Here is an 18,420-nt window from a genome sequence, read left to right on the forward strand (position 1 = left end):
AAGGTTTGTCAGTGATTTCCTGCACGTGGAAAAAACTGCACCCACTGACATTCACTGATGCTTGCTGAATGTTGATGGATACAAAACAGTGGATGTGAACACAGTGAGGCAGTGAGTGGTGCATTTCAGTGGTTGCGATAGAGACAGTGCGTCACTTCCGCTAGTGCAGATTTTTACAAGCATAGGATGCAGGCTCTTGTTCATCACTGGCAAAAATGCATAGCTAATGGTGGTGATTATGTTGAAAATAGTGTTTTGTATCTGAGAATTTGCTCTACCAGTGTTGTTGTGCTCTTTGTATCTGTTGTGGTTTTCATGGAAATAAATAGGAGGCATTATATTTGGAGCAACCTACATGGTTTTGATTAAGTATTATTGGCATTATCTGATATTGACTCATTGTTTTTAATATTATATACATAATATTATATATATTTTATGATAACATTACTTTCATAAGTGCTATTCAAGATAATTACCTTGATTGGATCCCACTGACCAAAAGAACTTGGAAATTTATATGACAAAACTAACACCTTATGTGCAAGTGGCAAACTTATTGGGTAACATTTTTCAAAAATGCTTCCACGATTTTCCACTAAAGAATTCAGCTTGCAATACATTTGGTAGCGTACTATGCGCAGCTTCCGTCTTCCACTGATCTCCATTTGTGGTATTAAGAATTTTTCAAGTTCTTCCTGATCAATGAAAAAATAACAAAATATTAGAAATGATAAACATGTTCATATCTTCAATAAGATTTTCTATGAACTGTTGACAGTATCTTGAGCACGTTCTCAGTCACTGTAAATCAGCAATATTTGAGATGAAAACTGATCTTCCTCTCCACTGAAGCTTTAAATTAGTCAGACTATATTAAGTATCACCATATTCTAAAAGAAATTGAAAATCTAATAAATCACACTGAGGAATCCACTATGATAAGTGAAATCTTTAGAAGTATATTTTATAAAAAATAATCAAATACCATTATTCCCTTCTCAAGGTGATTTATTCTACCATAAAAGAGGAAGATTGCACCATGTCAAACGGGACCATAAATTAATTAAATTAAAGAATTAGTTAACCTTAGAACATGAATCAGAAATATTAAGTTATATAAACTTATTCATAAACACATTAAAAATTCTTGAAATTAAAAAAAAAGAACAATGGGAAAAATGTTGAGTAAGCTGTAACTAAGGAATATTATGTAACAGTATGTAGTCCCAGCATGTAATTCTGTTATTAGAATTTTGCCTTTAAAAGTATATTTGAAATATTGTTCATATGAATTTCAAATTTGGCTGCCAGCATCAATTCACCTATTATTCTTACAATTTTCATACTTTCTAAAGCATAAAACTTCTCAGTACAGTTTTCAGATGTCAGCAGCAATATTGTTTATATTTTGAAGTCTGACAACTAAAATAAAAATGAAGACTTCTTGTATCATAGCCATATGTTATAATACCATTTTTAAATCGTGTAGCTTTATAAAAAACATAGTGGAATAGGTACCTGTACACCTTCTATGCTTTCTCTTTCTGAATCAAACCTTTCTACAATCTCATTTTGCATGCGCTCAACAGCATCAATCTCTTGTTCTTCTTCAGGCTCTTCTTCTTCTTGTTCAAAAAACTCCTCTTCAAGTATAGCTTCAATGTCTTCATTTGCAGTCTCGTCTTCCTCCTCACTGGTTTCATAATTTTCCCCATCTGCTAAAACCTATAAATGTAAAATACTTTTATGTCTTATATACAGATGCTTTGAGGGAACATATACTACTCCAGTTTTTGTTGCTTTTTTTTTTTTAAATTATAAAACTCATTAATTCAAGAAATTATTAAACCATTCAACAACATTTTAGGGGCATTCTTTATTGCAAGCAAAAATCTAGTAAATGCTGAAATTGTATTTCAAAAGAAATTACAGATGTGTTGCACTGTGCTATCGTACCTTTGTAATTGCATTTGGGCAGAAATCTGGAACAATTCCATTTGGTATTAACAAGGGACTTAAAGCCAATGCCTAATTGCAATTAGTAGGGCTACTCTTACACTTACAAATTAGGTAAGTTAAACGCATTCGTAAGTATTTTGCTGACTTCAGCACATACTGAGAATTGGTTTTAGTAGAATGAATCAACGGTTTCTAAACGAATTTCAACAACTTTTCAAATTACTTTGGAAAGCAGAGGTTTCTGGCAGTCTACCACATATTTACTATTCCACATTGCTCTGCAAGTTGTGAGTAAAAGCTGTAGAAATTTCTACGATACAAGTGCAAACACTTCTATTTAAATTGGTTTTGTACACTTTTGTTTTCTTACCTCCTCCTTCCTTTTTTTTTGTTCTGCTAGGAGTTCTGCCCTTCTTCTAGCAATCTTCTCATTCTATTAGTGAAAAAAGATGCAAGAAGACAATGATATTTGCTGATAAAAACTCTACTGTGAGAACTGGTAACAGAAACTGGAATCAATACTGTTATTTTCACTTTAGAGCTCTGTTTCCAGTTGCTTTTAATATTAAAAACTGCTGCCTGTGCGCCCTCTACCTTTGCATGCTCTACGTGAACACGTATCTAAATTTTAATAAAATTAATTTGGCAATTTCTGAGAATGAGATTAGGGGAGAAAAAGACCATGATTCTATTTGCACTGAAAATATTATCACCTTTTTGTTGGTAAGCCACAGAGTTTCTAAACATATAGGTGGCACACAGCTATAAAGTAAGACTATGGAAAACACAGATCAGCACAACAGCTGAGATGCAACAGCAGTAATGTGCTGTAGTTGACTTTTTTGGCCATGCTACCTACCTCACTCCCCCTAGTTGCCTTTTTCCCAGGACTTCCCAAGTGCACGGCATACTTTCACCCTGCCAGGTGTCTGGCAGCACAGCTCATTTACTTGGCCTACTGGATAACTACACGTGCATACATTACCTGCATTGGGCTGCGTTAATGTGGGAGGAGAGGAGAAAAGGAGCCCCGAGTTCTTATTGTCCCCTAAGTTAAATCTGATTTGGGGGCTGTCTCTCCTTGTCCCATTTCTGTTTCTCTGTGTGTTCTTCAGTGCTCTGTGAGTTTTAGGAGTGAAAACCTACCTTTATTTTTGCTTTCAGATCTTTCAGTTTCTTTTTATTTTCTGCTTTTTTATGCTGTCTTTCTTTCCACTTTTTTAGACGTGGAGGTAAAAGACGGTCAAGAATGTCAGTTTCTTCTACATGAATATAAACAGCAACATCAGGACAGAGTCCTCGTTCTGACAAATACTGGGCTTCGTCTGAAGTACGAGGGAAACCATCCAGTATAAATCCTGTGGACCTAATTGGAAAAAAATAATCACATATCGATGTAGTTTAAAGTGAAAATGAAAATGCACAGAATTAAAAAAAAGTTGTTTTAAACTTCCTTATTAAATGCATAATAACATTTTGAAAATATTGATTTCACGTATTGTATCTTCACAATGTAAGAATAATCCTTCACTATATATCTTAATTCTTACAGATTAATGTAACAAATTTATTTTGAGGTTTTACTGTGCAGAGACAAAAAGATGTTTTAAAATAAATTTGAAATAAATAAAATACATTGTGCCTTTAATGTACTTTGTTTGACCCAAGAAACAATAACTACAAAACCCTTAGCTGATGCTCTCAAAGAGAAGACGCCCCAAGTATTATTTGAATAATATCTGTCATAGCACTTTTGTCATTGTGGACACAATGGATGATATACTTCCTCAGGTTAATTAAAGAAAGAGGGGATGTACTTGTAGTTACCGGAATGGTTCTTTCCTCCACCAATCAGGAACAATGTTGTCAAGTACTTCTGGAGGTAATGGCTGAGCATCCATTAGATTTGCTTTGATGGCTTCTTCCTCATCAGTTAACTCCACTTCCTTTATATAAAGCAAATCCATAACAAATGAAAAACAACAGAATCAACAAAAGAAAAAAGAGAGAAAAAGCAAGAAGAGTTGCCATACAAATTCTTTTTTTTTTTTTTTAAACTCTTTTGCTGCATTTAACCATAGTACTCTATACGTAAAGTTAATGCATAGAACACATTACAGATATTGTCCACATGCTTGGGGGTGTTTTCTTCCCTAGAATATGGGCAATTTTCCATCAAGTTGAAAGAGACAACCTTGGTGCTGGCAATACTGGGAGTTTGCCTTCCCACAAGTATCTGCTCCTTACTGGTATTAATCAGTTCACAGAATCATAGAATCACTCAGGTTGGAAAAGACTTTAAAGATCATCGAGTCCAACCATGACCTAACCATACTACCCTAACAACCCTCTGCTAAATCACGTCCTGAGCACCACATCCAAACGGTTTTTAAACACATCCAGGGATGGTGACTCAACCACCTCCCTGGGGAGCCTATTCCAGTGCTTAACAACCCTTTCTGTAAAGAGGTGTTTCCTGACCAACCTAAACTTACCCTGCCTCTTTACAAACAATAGGTGTAAAAGTAAGCCTCGGAAACTCAGAAAACACATGATAGTTTCTTTAATTTCACATGGAAGCTATATTAAAATAACAGTACAAAGACGACAAAAATTGTAACATTACTTAACAATTTAGCTTTATAAAGCACAGGTCCTGCTGGCTATGCTTAAATGACTCTCTAAGAGCAGTCTCCAAGGTGACCATGAATACAGTATACTTTGAAGCCTCTTCACCTTTAATTTCCAGTATTGTCCTCAATAATTTCCATTATTGGCTGCCTCACAAACAGCCTGAGGGCTGCCTGCAGATAACACAGAGAGGTGCTGCTCTAAAAGCTGGTCCCAAAAGGGTGACTGTTGGATGTAGTACCTAACTGTGACTATGGATTAGCATGTCTGGTCTCAAGTTAGGTACAAAATAAATCTGAGGTCAATACCAAGTAATCTTATGTCAAGTAATGAAGTAAGTACTACCAAGTAATCTTACTATCTAGTAATTTTACCTTGTAGAAGAAGCTGTGATAAATCTGTTTCTCCAGAACAACAGTGAACTGTCTAACTATGCAAGGGAGAAGTGCTCTCTTAAGTCCTGCCTTATTTCCTGTTCCACCTCCCAGCTTATCCACAGATTCAACTTCAACAATATACAAATAAAAGATTGTACAAATAACCATCTGTCTGGGAGTGCTGCCCATGGAGGGTATATTTTTATTACATTTTAGCTCGCAATAATAGGGTACTTTTCAAACAAACATCCAAGCATCTCAAGCCTTTATTTCACAGCAGAGAGAGGACTTGAAGTGCATCAACTATATTCGCTTCATATAAAACTAAACTTGAGAGTGTTTTCTAGAGGGACTTCCTAAAATCACTGTTTTTCCAGTGAACAGTCAATCCACAGGATTGGATTAGACCTACTCCAACATCTTGTCCCTTCTCCACTGGAATATGTATAAAGGGGGGGTCATTTAATCACACACACAAGGTTTCCATTTATTAGTAGTATACATTTTCCTGATAAAATTCATTGTTCATTTTGAAAATCTCCAATTTCCTTTTTTTTTTTTTTTTTTTTTTTTTAATATCTGATCATGTATTTGTATTTGTACATGTAATGTATTTGTAACTTCCTAATTGTGCAAATTTGCTTCTTAAACAATTGAGCAATGTTTCAGGAAAAAAAAAAATCAACAACAAAAAACACATTTAAATGAATTTATAGGTTATCTCTACAACAGCAAATAGTAGGCACAATAGCAGAAATTTTGTAGAACAAAATCAATGGTGCTAATGACCCAATATATACACTACATAGACTGAGAGAACATTTAGGCCTAGATCTGATCTGTCCCTGTGGATTGAACATCCATAAACAGATGGAATGCATTAGGCATGCTTCTGAAGCATGTGCTTGAGCTTAGTTTCATTCAAGATAGATTCAGTTCATACACTCTGAAACTGCTCCATGTGAACTGAAAAGAGGAAGATGGGACAAGGGAAAGGTGGAGACAAATAGATTTGCTTCTAAAGTATTGCCTGGTCTGAAATTAGTCTTTAAGATGACTAGATATTTACTACTGCAAGAGTGTTATTTAATGCTGGTAGCCATCAAACATCCACTTAGCTTGTATCCAAAGCCAAAAAGTGAAAGTGAAATCAAATGATTTTGGAGAACACTAGAAAACAGGATAGTGTTGGTAATCATACTCAGAAATATGGAGGAATACTCAGTTTATGGAGGAATAATCTTGGATGCTGCCTGCTAAGGTTTTATCCTATTCACAGACCAATGAACAGCTTTCTATAGTGAACTGTAATTACGTCAGTTGTGCTTTGGCCATGCCATCACATAAAGCACTTTACAATGAGTCTGAGAAAGAAAAATACTCACATCGAAGAAGGTTGCTTACCAGCAGATAAAAAGCTGATGAGGATAAAAATACGAACAGAAGTGCATCCTTTATGTGTAGAACACTGTCTTGATGCCAAAAAATAAGTAAATACTGCTGACTGAGAATCAGCCATAAACATCAGTGCCAGGAACACTTGCCATATTTTTGGCTGTGATAAGCAAGTTATAAACTGACCTGCCAAAAGCATCTTCACACATTCCCCGTATCATTCTGACATTTTTTCTTCCTTTTAGCAATTGTCTTGACTATTTTGGAAAAAAACCCAACAAACAAATGGAAAAAAAAAAACAAAACAAGACTACATATAATTTATTAAAAAGATTTGGAGAATTTTGGTGACATTCTTAAGAAAGTGAAAAAGCATTGTCAATATTTGTAACAGAACTGTTATTTCCAAACTTTATCAGGAAAACAGTTTAACATAAATGATTTTTATCTGACTAGAATTTTATAGGTAACTGCTAGACTGTTCAGAAAACAGTTGTGCTGTCTACAGACACAAAAAATATTCAGATTATTACCTGTTTGCTTTCATCATCTTCCGTTTTAGTCGTGGTCTGAGATAAGTCTTGCAGTTCCTGTAATTCAATTTTATCATCATCTTCTTCAGGTTCTTCATCAAAATCAAGACCGATTTTCTCCTTAGTTTTGGGTAAGAGCAGTTCTTGCAAATATTCTTTAAATTGAATATGGAAAATGCCAAATTTGTCTGCTAGCCATCGTGCACAAGCAGTTTTACCTGCTCCATGTGTCCCCAGCAAACATACCCTTAAGGGAGGAGCCTATAGGGGAAAAAAAAAAAAAAAAAAAAAAAAAGGAGCTTTTTATAGTAACTGGGACTCCACAGAGCATCTCCTACTGATTTTCAGTTCCAAAATATCATTATAAAAATTGTCTGAAAAAAAGATCATTTTGCATTTTACTTTCGTCAGCTCTTATACTGCAGTTCCAAGCAGGCCTGCTCCCTGAAATAGCTAACAAGTACACCATGGCAGATGACATCAGTAAGTAAAAATGAAATCCCAATTAGATAATTCCAGTAAACATGCATTTATTTTACCTTTCCTCTACCTATTTAAAAAAAAACAAAGAACTTTAAAGCAATAGAAGTAGTAATAACTGCGATTCGTAAATCACAACATGATTATTGTGTGCCCTTATTCTCTTTTCTACTGTATCTGCATCATTAATTCAATGTGTTAATTTGAACATACACTGTAAAGTCACTAAGGAAGCAGCAACGTTTCATTTTTTTCAGGTACTTGTGTGATATACAAGTCATTTCATAGAAAAAAAATCAGATATGATAAACAATTGTATTGGATGGATCTGGAAAATAGTGATTTTAATTTGTTATATGCTTCAAACAGTTTTGAAGATTCTCACCTGTAACGGTTCTTTGTGAGCCACATACTCCTCAGGGTCCTTCAGAAATTTCTCTCTGTACTCAAGATTTGAAAAGTAATAAATCTTTTCTCGATATTTAGCTGCGTGTTCAGGCAGTCCTGGATAAAGGACATAATCCTCTTTCAGACTGACCGGACAGAAGTGTTTCGTGTCTCCCATGTGTCTTTTCTTTTCCTTAGATTTTTCTTCATCCTGAAAAGATTGTGAAAATTTTTTAAAGTTGTTCGAATTCAGTCATTTACTTATGTTAAGTAGATCGAGAAAATTAGACCAATATTGAATGTGTCACCAGAGCATTGAATGAGAATTGCATTGTAACTCTTGTAACTCAAGATAGACATGAGTCTATAAAAACATGCCTTTTTTGGATTCTGTCAGAAAACAACTGTCCAATGTAGAGAGATAACTAGTGAGAAAAGAATGACTGTACAAAGTTCCAAATGATAACATCATTGTCAGCTGTTGAATATTAAATTTAGGTTAGGAGTATCTGATAAAATCTTTTCCTGTTGTGTTCTTGAAACTTACTTTTTGTTGCTTCTAAATGTAAAGAAGGAAGTAGACTTCTCAGAAAGGGCAGTGAGAGCTGGTAATATGAAATCTATTTATCCAATAAAATTAAGTTCTAAAAAGCTATACAGATATTTTGTAATGTTAAGCGTGGGGATGGGCATCTTTAAATATAGAATGAAAATAAGGGTGAATCTAGGACTTAAATTTCATTAAAATTAGCATTTGAAAACTATCAATAGTTGAGATGAAGCAGAGGATTGAACATGAGGGTTTTTACATTGCCTCTTCCAAAGTTTATGTGAAGGCTCACAGAATCATTGTTAATTGACAGCAATTAAAGATCACATTTGTTTTTTTTTAATAAAACCCCTCTTTGCCACCTGACAAAACATGCATTCTCTATACTAACATGGGGCATTTATGCTTCTTGTTGGAATCAAATCTATCAGCCAGATCAGAGAAATACAATGAAACTCCTCTTGAAGCACATGATTACATTTATTCTCAAAGAAGGCTAAAACTGGATCATACAAAATCAGATGCAAAAATTGATTTATCTGAGGTACAGATCAAGCTGAAAATGAGTTAAAATCAACTGAGTTAAAGTAGATAAAGCCAGCAATCTTACTTCTTCATTTTCCTCTTCCTCAGCTTCATTATCTTCTATAGCTTCTGCTTCAGCAGCTAGGTCTTCTGCTTCCTCATCTAAGTCTTCATTAGATAATTCCCAGCCATGATATTTAAAAGGTTCTGAAAAGGTTAATTTTGTTTCCTGTTTCATATTTTTCACTTGGCTATATCAAAACATATTCTCTTCATACATAAAAGCAAGCACACACATAGTAGTAAATCATTCAGTTTCTCTTATTCAAAGAACAAATGTTCTTTCCACATATATGAAATAAGCATATGAGGCTGCTCCAAAAGTAATGCCTCCTCTTATGTTATGTTGGCAAAAAAAACATCAGAGGTGGATGGTGGTGGTGCTACTGTAGTAGAGGGTGAACCTTCCTGTCAGTATTCCATTACATGCTGTTGCTGTGTGGCAGATGGCAGCAGAGGGGCAGCCTGACACAATGGTGTCTGATATGGAAGTGAAGATGAAGCAAAGGTGCGCCACTGAATTCCTCCATGTGGAAAAAATTTCACCTGCTGACATTCACTGATGCTTGCTGAGTGTTAATGGAGACCAAACAGTGGACGTGAACATAATGAGGCAATGGCAGTAGTGACAGTGACATGAAAGCCATATTTCTGATGGCCATGAACAGCTAGTGCAGATTTTTACAAGGGTGGCATGCAGGTTTTTTCCATCACTGGCAAAAACACATAGCTAATGGTGGTGACTGTGTTGAAAAAGTGTTTTGTCGGTAGAACTTTCTCTATCAAATAGTGTTGTTGTGCTCTTTGTACCTGTTGTAGTTTCCATGAAAATAAATTGGAGGCATTACTTTTAGAGCAGCCTACACTTACTAACATATTGATTCCTCAAAAAAATTAATTGCTAATAAATTGGTTTACTTCTCTACTGAAGTAAACTAGTATTGCCATTGGGCTTTCTGAGTACAAGTATTATGCAAATAGATGGAGACAGTGGCATTAATGTTTGCAACAGTTTCTTTCTTATTATTTATTGAGAAAAAATCATGTTTTTTTTAATTATTATTTTAAAGTTAGCAGAACATATGTTTTAGTTTACACTTGCATTGAATTCCATGAATTCATAGGAAAAGTGTGTTATTAATATTATTTATCCAGTACTCAAAATTGTTGGAGATTTGCGCTCGTAAAGAAAGTGTACTTGCCTAAAAAATATTAAGACTGTAAAAATTCTGTCTTGAAACATGACATATGTAAGTGGGTAAATTATTACCACACTGAAAGTCTCACTGACTTCAACAGGTATCATATTAGCAAACATTTACTTTCTGACCATTTCTCATACACTTATCCTAGTATAAAAAGATAGGGCAAGTAACTAAGCAAATCGATGTCAGAATGATTAGAGAGCAAATTGTGTACATATTTGTATAGCATATATATATTTCAAATATGTTTATATTCCCAAATCTTTGAATGCCTTAAAAGCTCCAGTCGTGCTTCTCAGAATGTAGCATGTTCTGTTCCCACTTCCTATAAGTGAGTATTCAGTATAACCTCTCCTCTAGTATATTCATCATACAAACTCTCCAAAATCCCTCTTTGTACGTTAAATGTAAATCACAGAAACAGTACTACTTACCTTCCATAACCAAGATAATTTGATTAAGCAGACTTTCTGGAGTTTGCTCAGCAATCTCTAAAGCAACAACCTGAACTAGGGATGACTGCTTGATTTCTGACTCCATTGTTTGCCAGTCATTCATGAAGAGGTCAATCTTCTCTTTAATTGTTTCCATTTCTGGTATATCTAGCAAATCATTCTCTTCAAACTCAGGCAGCATGATTTCTGAAAATCAAATCATGTAGAGAAGTTGATGCTCAGATTAGAACTGAATATCTCTCAGTCTTTTATTGTGAACTGCTGAAGCCACAAATTTCACGTTTAATTTTCCAAAATAGAGCCTGGTCAAAAAATGCTTGGTTAAACTACCAATGAAGCTACTATCTTAAAGGAAATATTACTGCTGTCCCCATGCCCCTGGCTGCCATGCACCTGAATGGGGCAGCGCCACAGCCCTGCCCATGCAGCCATGTTAAATACTGCTAGCACCTCCTGATGTGCTGTCTCCAATGTGAATGACAAAACGTTATTGCAATTGAGCCGTTTTTAATTAAGAAGTTAACAAATAAGCATTTAGGCAAGTATTTTTGTGGATCTTTTATGGCAAAGAATAATTAATGCAATTCATCTCCTCATTTTACAGCTTGAACAGTACATAGCTATTAGCCTGACATCTCAGTGGCTAACCCTCACTCCATTTGAATGATTATTAGTCCAAAGGTGCAAGCGGGTATATCTTCAAGCAGAAACACCTTGCAGACTTCACATAGTCTGATCCACAATTAGAAGTGAATTATTTTCTTGAAAACGTTTATGACCATTTGCTTTTTACTAAGCTAAATGCCCACGACATCATATTTGTTATTCCCTGCAATGACACTGCTCTCTACTTCTGTGGTTCTAAATAGGAACATGAAACTACCTCCCTTTTTATGTTCACTAAAATACAAGTTGTGCAAATGCCATAGTTAATTATGTTTCAGGCTGCAGTGATGTATTCCAAATGAGGTAGAGAGATAGCCAGGTGACATCTGTATAAATTTGAGCAGCACTAATGTGTTACGTAATGATGATTCCATTAGGGACATAGATAGCAAGAAATAAGTAAAGGATACATAATTAGGTTACACTAACTGCTTCTTGCACATGTTATCCCTGGCACATTCACATTGTAGAAATCATGTGTGCTTCCTTGTGAACCATGGACCTACTCAAAGCAGTAGCGTATAGAAGATAGTAACGTGTGTTTTCTCTGGATCTAGCATTCAATAGAGCATCTTTTAGAGTTCTGCCCTTCGAAAACCTTACAGTTCTGAGTGGGTAATGAAATTTTGAAAATATACAAGCAGAATAATGGATTTAAATGAATACGCAGCATCATCTGAGACAGCATATTGAACACAGTAACAAATTCACTCAGTGGAGGTCTTTCCACATGACCTTAATTTCATGAACACTCACAATTCATGCTAAATTTGGTTCTCTACTTGATACACATAATTCAATCATATTACCTCTGCCTGAGAGTTTTCTTGCTTAAGGAAACTTATCCAGCTGTGAATGTTACATACTCAAGGAATTAACTGATTGGGAATCAACTCTTTGAAAGGGTTGATATGTGTAGGACGAGGGGAAATGGTTTCAAGTTGAGGGAGGGGAGATTTAGGTCGGACATCAGGGGGAAGTTCTTTACCCAGAGAGTGGTGAGGTACTGGAACAGGCTGCCCAGAGAGGCTGTGGATGCCCCAACCTTGGAGGTGTTCAAGGCCAGACTGGATGGGGCCCTGGGCAGCCTGGTTTAGCATTGGACGTGGAGGTTGGTGGCCCTGCATGTGGCAGGGGGGTTGGAGATTCATGATCCTTAAGGTCCCTTCCAACCCTGGCCATTCTGTGATTCTGTAAACAAACTGGAGAAACATTTACATCCCTAGGGAACAATCCCAGATACAATCCAGATTGAATCTTATTAGGATAAAAACATTACCTCCCTGGAATTTGATTTTTTTTTTTTCCAAAATGAGTTTTGGGGACCAAAGAGACTGAAAATACTTTCAAGCAAGGCAACTGTGCCTTTGCTATGAGATACGAGTTATAACATTCCGCTTACAGAAGTGATCTACATTAAGAAGATATTTTTAAAGAAATAAAAAACATAGCAAATAAAAACATCTTTAAAAGAATGTAGTGGTCTAAAAAATAACTGCATCTAAAAATCCAAGCATGTTTCCTGCAGAGTAGGTGTCAGTCTATCTAACTGTGCTGTTCTTAGTCAACTTCTTTTCTTTATAACAGAGGTGATGTGAGACAATTCTCCACACCCCTAAATCTGAGCTTTCACAGAAGCATCCATTCTACAGTCTCTCATACTCTGTTGCTCCCTGCCTTGTCTGCTCTTACTGTGTGTAGTTACCATAGAGACAAATGATCCTCCAAGGCTCTCTGCCCCCACATTCTCCATGTAAGTTGCTGGGAAAGGGGAGGCATTAATGTATCTTTTCTTCCCCTGTTCTGCTGGTATTAAATATGACTCGTTCTGCCCTCAGTCCATATTCAACAACAAAAAAGATGAGCAAGTTCCCATCCCAAACTGCTCTCAAACCTGTCAAAGCTGAGACAGAAGCCAGAGTGCCTTCTTTGCTAAGGATTTAATTATCAAAATAAACAGAAAGGCATAAAGTAGGATAATGCTGATACTTTCCTTCCTTGGAACTAATATGTATTTCATTATGAATGCGTTTTCTTTTGTCTTTTTCAAACAGACCCTGTAATATACTTAATACAGACTTTCCATTACTTATAAATATATGCTACCACATAATTTTTAGCCAATTACAGAAAAATGCACTAAGTAGGTAGCCTTATATTGCATGTATTAAATTATGGTGCTTGGAGAAAGCAGTTTTGTCTACAAATTAAGTCCATTTCTTCTAATGCATAGTGATTGAGGTGACAAAAAAAAGCATTAAAAATGTGTACATTTAACATCTTGCTACTTACAGATAAATGTTTTATGCTGGATTTCTTTATTGAACTTGAATATATTCTAAAAATTCTAATAGATAAAATTTAAAATAGTTTTAGATACTAAATTAGCTGTCCTTATTGAAGATGAGTCACCTTCAAAGTGTTTTTTGAGAGAAGGCAATTGCAGCAGAATTTTACCTCTTGCCAAAAGCGGAAAACATGACTCCATGTGAAATCTAGAACGTTGATAGCAGGAGAATGGATTATTAGGAAAAATACAGGACTTATTTCCATTATTCCCATCCAAAGTTCAAATGTAACCATTCCCATTTTTCCAGGATTCCTTGCAGCAGGGAATGGACTGGTCATTTTTTATCAATGTGGATATTTATATTAATTTGAAAATTGTCTGTAGAGCTGAATTTGTTAAAATCACACACAGCTTTTGTGGACACCGCAGTTTGTTTCTTTCCTGGTATTTTTTTTCATTCTCTCAGTTTCCCTTTAGTTTTCTATTGCCCATACTTCATGACAGTGACTTCCTAACCGTTTTTCCCTGTTTTCACTTCATGCTGTAAAAGTGCCCATGGATTTCTGAAAACTGGAGGCCACAGTAACCTGGAAGTTTAGCAATCCTTATGTTGTTATTTCTGTAGTTTCCTGTATAGACTTATTAATTAATTTAGACTGCACACGACAGTGGAAATAGTGTGTTTGTGTTGGCATTCAAAATGGATAATACTGTGTACATAATATTACTTTAATTGCATTTATAAACGTTAAAATAACTTGAACTTGACTATCCCATAATAAACTTCTGTAAAAGATAAAGGTAAGGAATTACATTCACAGCCCATTTTCAAATACAGTAAAAACTTGCAGAAAAGGAAGGCATACAATTCATGATGCTAGCAAGTAAGAGAGACTAGATGTGTTGTAAGACCAACCTGTAGTTTCAGATTCTTCATTATAATCTGTAGAATCACGGGACTGTTTCTGAGATGTTTGTTCACTTTCAGATGAAAGCTGCTTATCATCATCATCATCATCAGATTCTGTGGGAACAAATAAAACCATTAGTAACTTTAACAAAACCATTGAAGGATGATAGAGGCACTGTAGAAAGAAAGATCACACTGCAAAACTTACATTTGACAGCCAGCAAAAAAATGCATTAGTTCCTCTGATGTTTAAGTGTCGCAGACTGCCTGAAACATTTTACAATCTGATCTGTGTAAAGATTGACCATCTATCAGATGCTACAAAAGTGTAAAGCAAAGAAATGTTGTATATAATCCAGTGCTTTCATATAAAAGTACTTTTCATTCAATATAAGCTATGTGATCTGTGCTATAACTACACTCATAAACATGACTGTGCAGAAGAGGGCACTCAACATGCTACAGAACAGCTTCTCTTGGGTGACAGTGCTTCAGATTTGAAGGAGGGCTTGTGCCCTGAAAGCTGGTACAATTTTTCTGATTGTATGAGTTGGCCAATAAAGAATATTACATTTTTCCACAAGCCTTGTTTGGCTTACACCTTCGGTAGCAAAACACCGTTAGTACATCTAAATATGTTAAACTACTCCAAAGTCAAATCCCATTGGACATGCACTTTAAGATCTGAAATTATGGCATTTGTTTTCATGTTCAGCTCTTTTTGGCAAATTGAATTCTTGACCGGCGCAGTATCAGGGAACTTCATATATCTCATAAACAAACACATTCTTACAAGATTAGCAGAAAATTAGCAGAAAAACTGCCACAGCCTTTAGCACATGCAAGAAAATCTTTTGCTCATTCTTTATTTCCTTTAGATATTCTCAGGGATGCTGTCAGACATGCAGAAAAGTATAATCACATAAACCCTCACACGCATACATAACTTAATCACAGACAATCCTTGAAACATCATTGGAAATAGTACTGGCAGAGAAATTGAGCATGTCTGATTTTCAAAGTATTTCTGAGTATTTGAGAGATTTCATTTACAAGATTGGTGCTATACAGGAACAAGAAAGAGATGGACAAACATTATACCAAGTTAGTTGAGAAAATGTTCTTTTTCTCATACGTGCTAAAAAAGTCACATAGGCTTGTGCTCCTTCCTATGCAGAAGGAATGCAGCTGCACTGTCTCTTAGCCTTTATTTATCTGAATAAGAGACTGAAAAAATTTAAGAATTGAAGATGATATTTGGAATCCAATTAAAAAAGTTGCTTATGTCTTTTCTGCTTGAAAATCTGGAATTTCTCCACCTAAAGCACTGTTATCATGCTGATTAGACTAATTGCGTCCAGCTTATGAAGGAGACCAGAAGGTGGCTTTGAAGAGAGTGGAATATTTCTCAAAGACTGAACAAAAAATTCCTGTGAATTCAGTATCACTACAGCTTGCTTTGAAGTTGGTGGTACAACTGTATTGCTATTCCTCTATCTACGGACTAATAAATTATCCTTGTTCAGTCTCTATGCTTATTGAAAAGCTTCAATTTAGAGATAGAGAAAAATTTAACCAGGAAGGAAGCCAGCCAAGAGAAACAAAGCAAGTGTATTTAGAGGCTGTATAATAAGGCATATATCAACTCTTTGATAAATGTTTTAATTATAACTGAATCCACAAAGCATTTCTCTTCAAAGACTGGAGAAAAAATATCTTAAAATGCTACAGATACATAGCTCAGGCTTCATTACACTTATTTCTGTTGTTTTTGAAAATGTCTTACTAAATATAATATCACAAAAGGATTAAAAAGCAAAAACACAGTTAAAAGCTAAGGAGATGGACATTGATTTAATCCTCCACCATCTGTAAGGTGAGAAGAGAGATGGATCAATAGTACAGAATCATGGAAGGGCTGAGGTTAGGAGGGACATCTAGGTCCACCTGGCTCAACCCCTGCTCAAACCGGGACACCTAGAGCAGGATGCCAAGGCAGTCTTTGAAGATGTCCTCAGCACAGAAATTCTTCCTGATGGTTTGTTCTAGCTGTGACTGAGGCATGGGCATAAATTTGCTCCTTTGGAATCTGCGGTAATGAGAGGATAATTCCCAGCAGAAAAGCAAGGCTGATGATAAAATACAGAAAATGAAGTCTTAAACGATGACAACTGTTTGCTTTAATGAACAAGATCAGTTGTGTGGGGTATTTTATTGCTAAAGCATTGCAGGAAATAAGTGCAACAAATTTACTCTCCAGAAGGTTGGAATGAACCCACATCCCTCTGCCTCTACTGAAGTTGTATAATTATTTTACAATGCCCAAAGTATATTCCCTTGAAGTTTAATAGCTGTCTTATGGTACATACTCACACAAAGCTGCTGAAAAGTGTATAAAAAAATATAAAAACTCCTGAAAGTAATTTAAGCTGGAAACAATGAAATGTGAAAAAGGGGCCATCGTTTTCAGCTAGACATTACAAGCTAGAGTTACTGAATATTTTCTATGTGCGTGCACACGTGTGCTTCATGGGCACTTTCAGCATTGAACTTGACTTCCTAACTCATTTAAATATATTTCATAAATTTACACAGTCCTAGGTACTTTTAGTCTCATTAAGAGACAGGTAAGTACCTTGCTCATTACTTTTTCTTTTTAAACACAGATAGTATTATAAATCTGACTATGTTCAATCCTAAAGCAAATCCCAGTTAATTCAACATCCTGCTGATGTTACAAAGATTGAAATTACTGAAATACACACTTACATGACATCCAAAGGGCACAATTGCAGCTGCAGAGTAGGTTTTTTCTAATTCTCATTTTTATACCATAATTGCCACAAAAAACAACTGTGTATAACTCATTTATATTTATATAAAGACATGTCACATGGGAGAAAAGCTGCAGTCAATGTGCTGATGGCACTACACGTGAAATAAAAGATGTTAGGCTAAGAGAAACAGGACTGAAGTGCTTTGGTGAGTCAGTGTTTGATTACTGAAATCAACTGCAGGTGTACAAAAACATGATTTTCTCTGGTCAAGGACTTATCACATGTTGATAGCACAAGTGTATTATGTTATTACTTCTATCATTAATAAATTACTTCTATCATTAATAATTTGTTTTGATGTGCACAGCTCTAAATAAATTTTATATTAAAACTAAGCTGAACTCTGTTGTTTGAGACAATATAGGAACCCTTTAGGACTCTTTATATTTAATACTTTAAATCCATTCACTCTGAGGAAGAGCTGTTTTTATGGAAATTACTGTAAGTTACATAGTATAAATCTTTTTAAATTCATATTCAACTGAAAGAACCCTAAAAAGCTGAAGTACTTTGGCAGAGAGTAAGTAAATTGCTACATAATTAAAAATTAAAAGCTACTAACTTCAGTATATTTAGCATTAGTCCTTGTTTATATATTAAAAACCGTTGACAATAACTAAAATAAATGCCAGACTGGATAATGAAAGAACAAGTATATGAGATGTACTGACAATACAGAAGTTTGGTCGTAATCACTTTTGTCCCAAACCAGTATATGTTACTTGAAAGGAAGATAAAAAATTCTAGCATACACTTCAGCTTTGATTCCAGATCCAGCTCTGGTGATAATTTAGTCTACTAGGGACATCACAGCAGAGAAAGAAAATCCTCTTAAGTCTCCAGTCTCATTCTTAACATGGAAGCAGATGCTTGTGCACGGAATTTCATCTTGACAGCAGATTCAAATCTGACAAAAACATTCTCCTAAAGAAGTTGGCAGTGATTAAAGAAGGCAAAAAGGAAAGTTCAATCTTGCAAGTTTTTATTTATTTATTTATTTTAACTACTGAAGTCAAAAAACACTGACACTAAACAGAATTAACTCTAAATTTTAACCTGACTGACAATTGTCTGCGTGCCAAAAATCCACCTTGTTTGTGACAGTTAACCTGCCTCCAAAATCTCATTCCTCACACAGTACTCATTCTTGACCAGGA

At 35.3% G+C, this 18,420-nt stretch overlaps 1 protein-coding gene across 1 annotated transcript in view; it reads right to left on the reverse strand.

The window, feature by feature from the left end:
• The window catches only part of AK9 (adenylate kinase 9), a 54,631-nt gene that overhangs the window by 13,179 nt on the left and 23,032 nt on the right, over nt 1–18,420 (reverse strand). Inside the window, 10 exon segments of the mRNA XM_052685869.1 lie at nt 480–698; nt 1,522–1,728; nt 2,333–2,395; nt 3,109–3,328; nt 3,790–3,908; nt 6,899–7,159; nt 7,764–7,976; nt 8,926–9,047; nt 10,540–10,746; nt 14,433–14,540. Of these exon segments, the coding sequence (XP_052541829.1) occupies nt 480–698; nt 1,522–1,728; nt 2,333–2,395; nt 3,109–3,328; nt 3,790–3,908; nt 6,899–7,159; nt 7,764–7,976; nt 8,926–9,047; nt 10,540–10,746; nt 14,433–14,540 (1,739 nt within the window).

Source organism: Tympanuchus pallidicinctus, unplaced genomic scaffold, assembly GCF_026119805.1.
Source record: "Tympanuchus pallidicinctus isolate F22 unplaced genomic scaffold, pur_lepc_1.0 scaffold1, whole genome shotgun sequence".
Taxonomy (NCBI): Eukaryota; Metazoa; Chordata; class Aves; order Galliformes; family Phasianidae; genus Tympanuchus; species Tympanuchus pallidicinctus.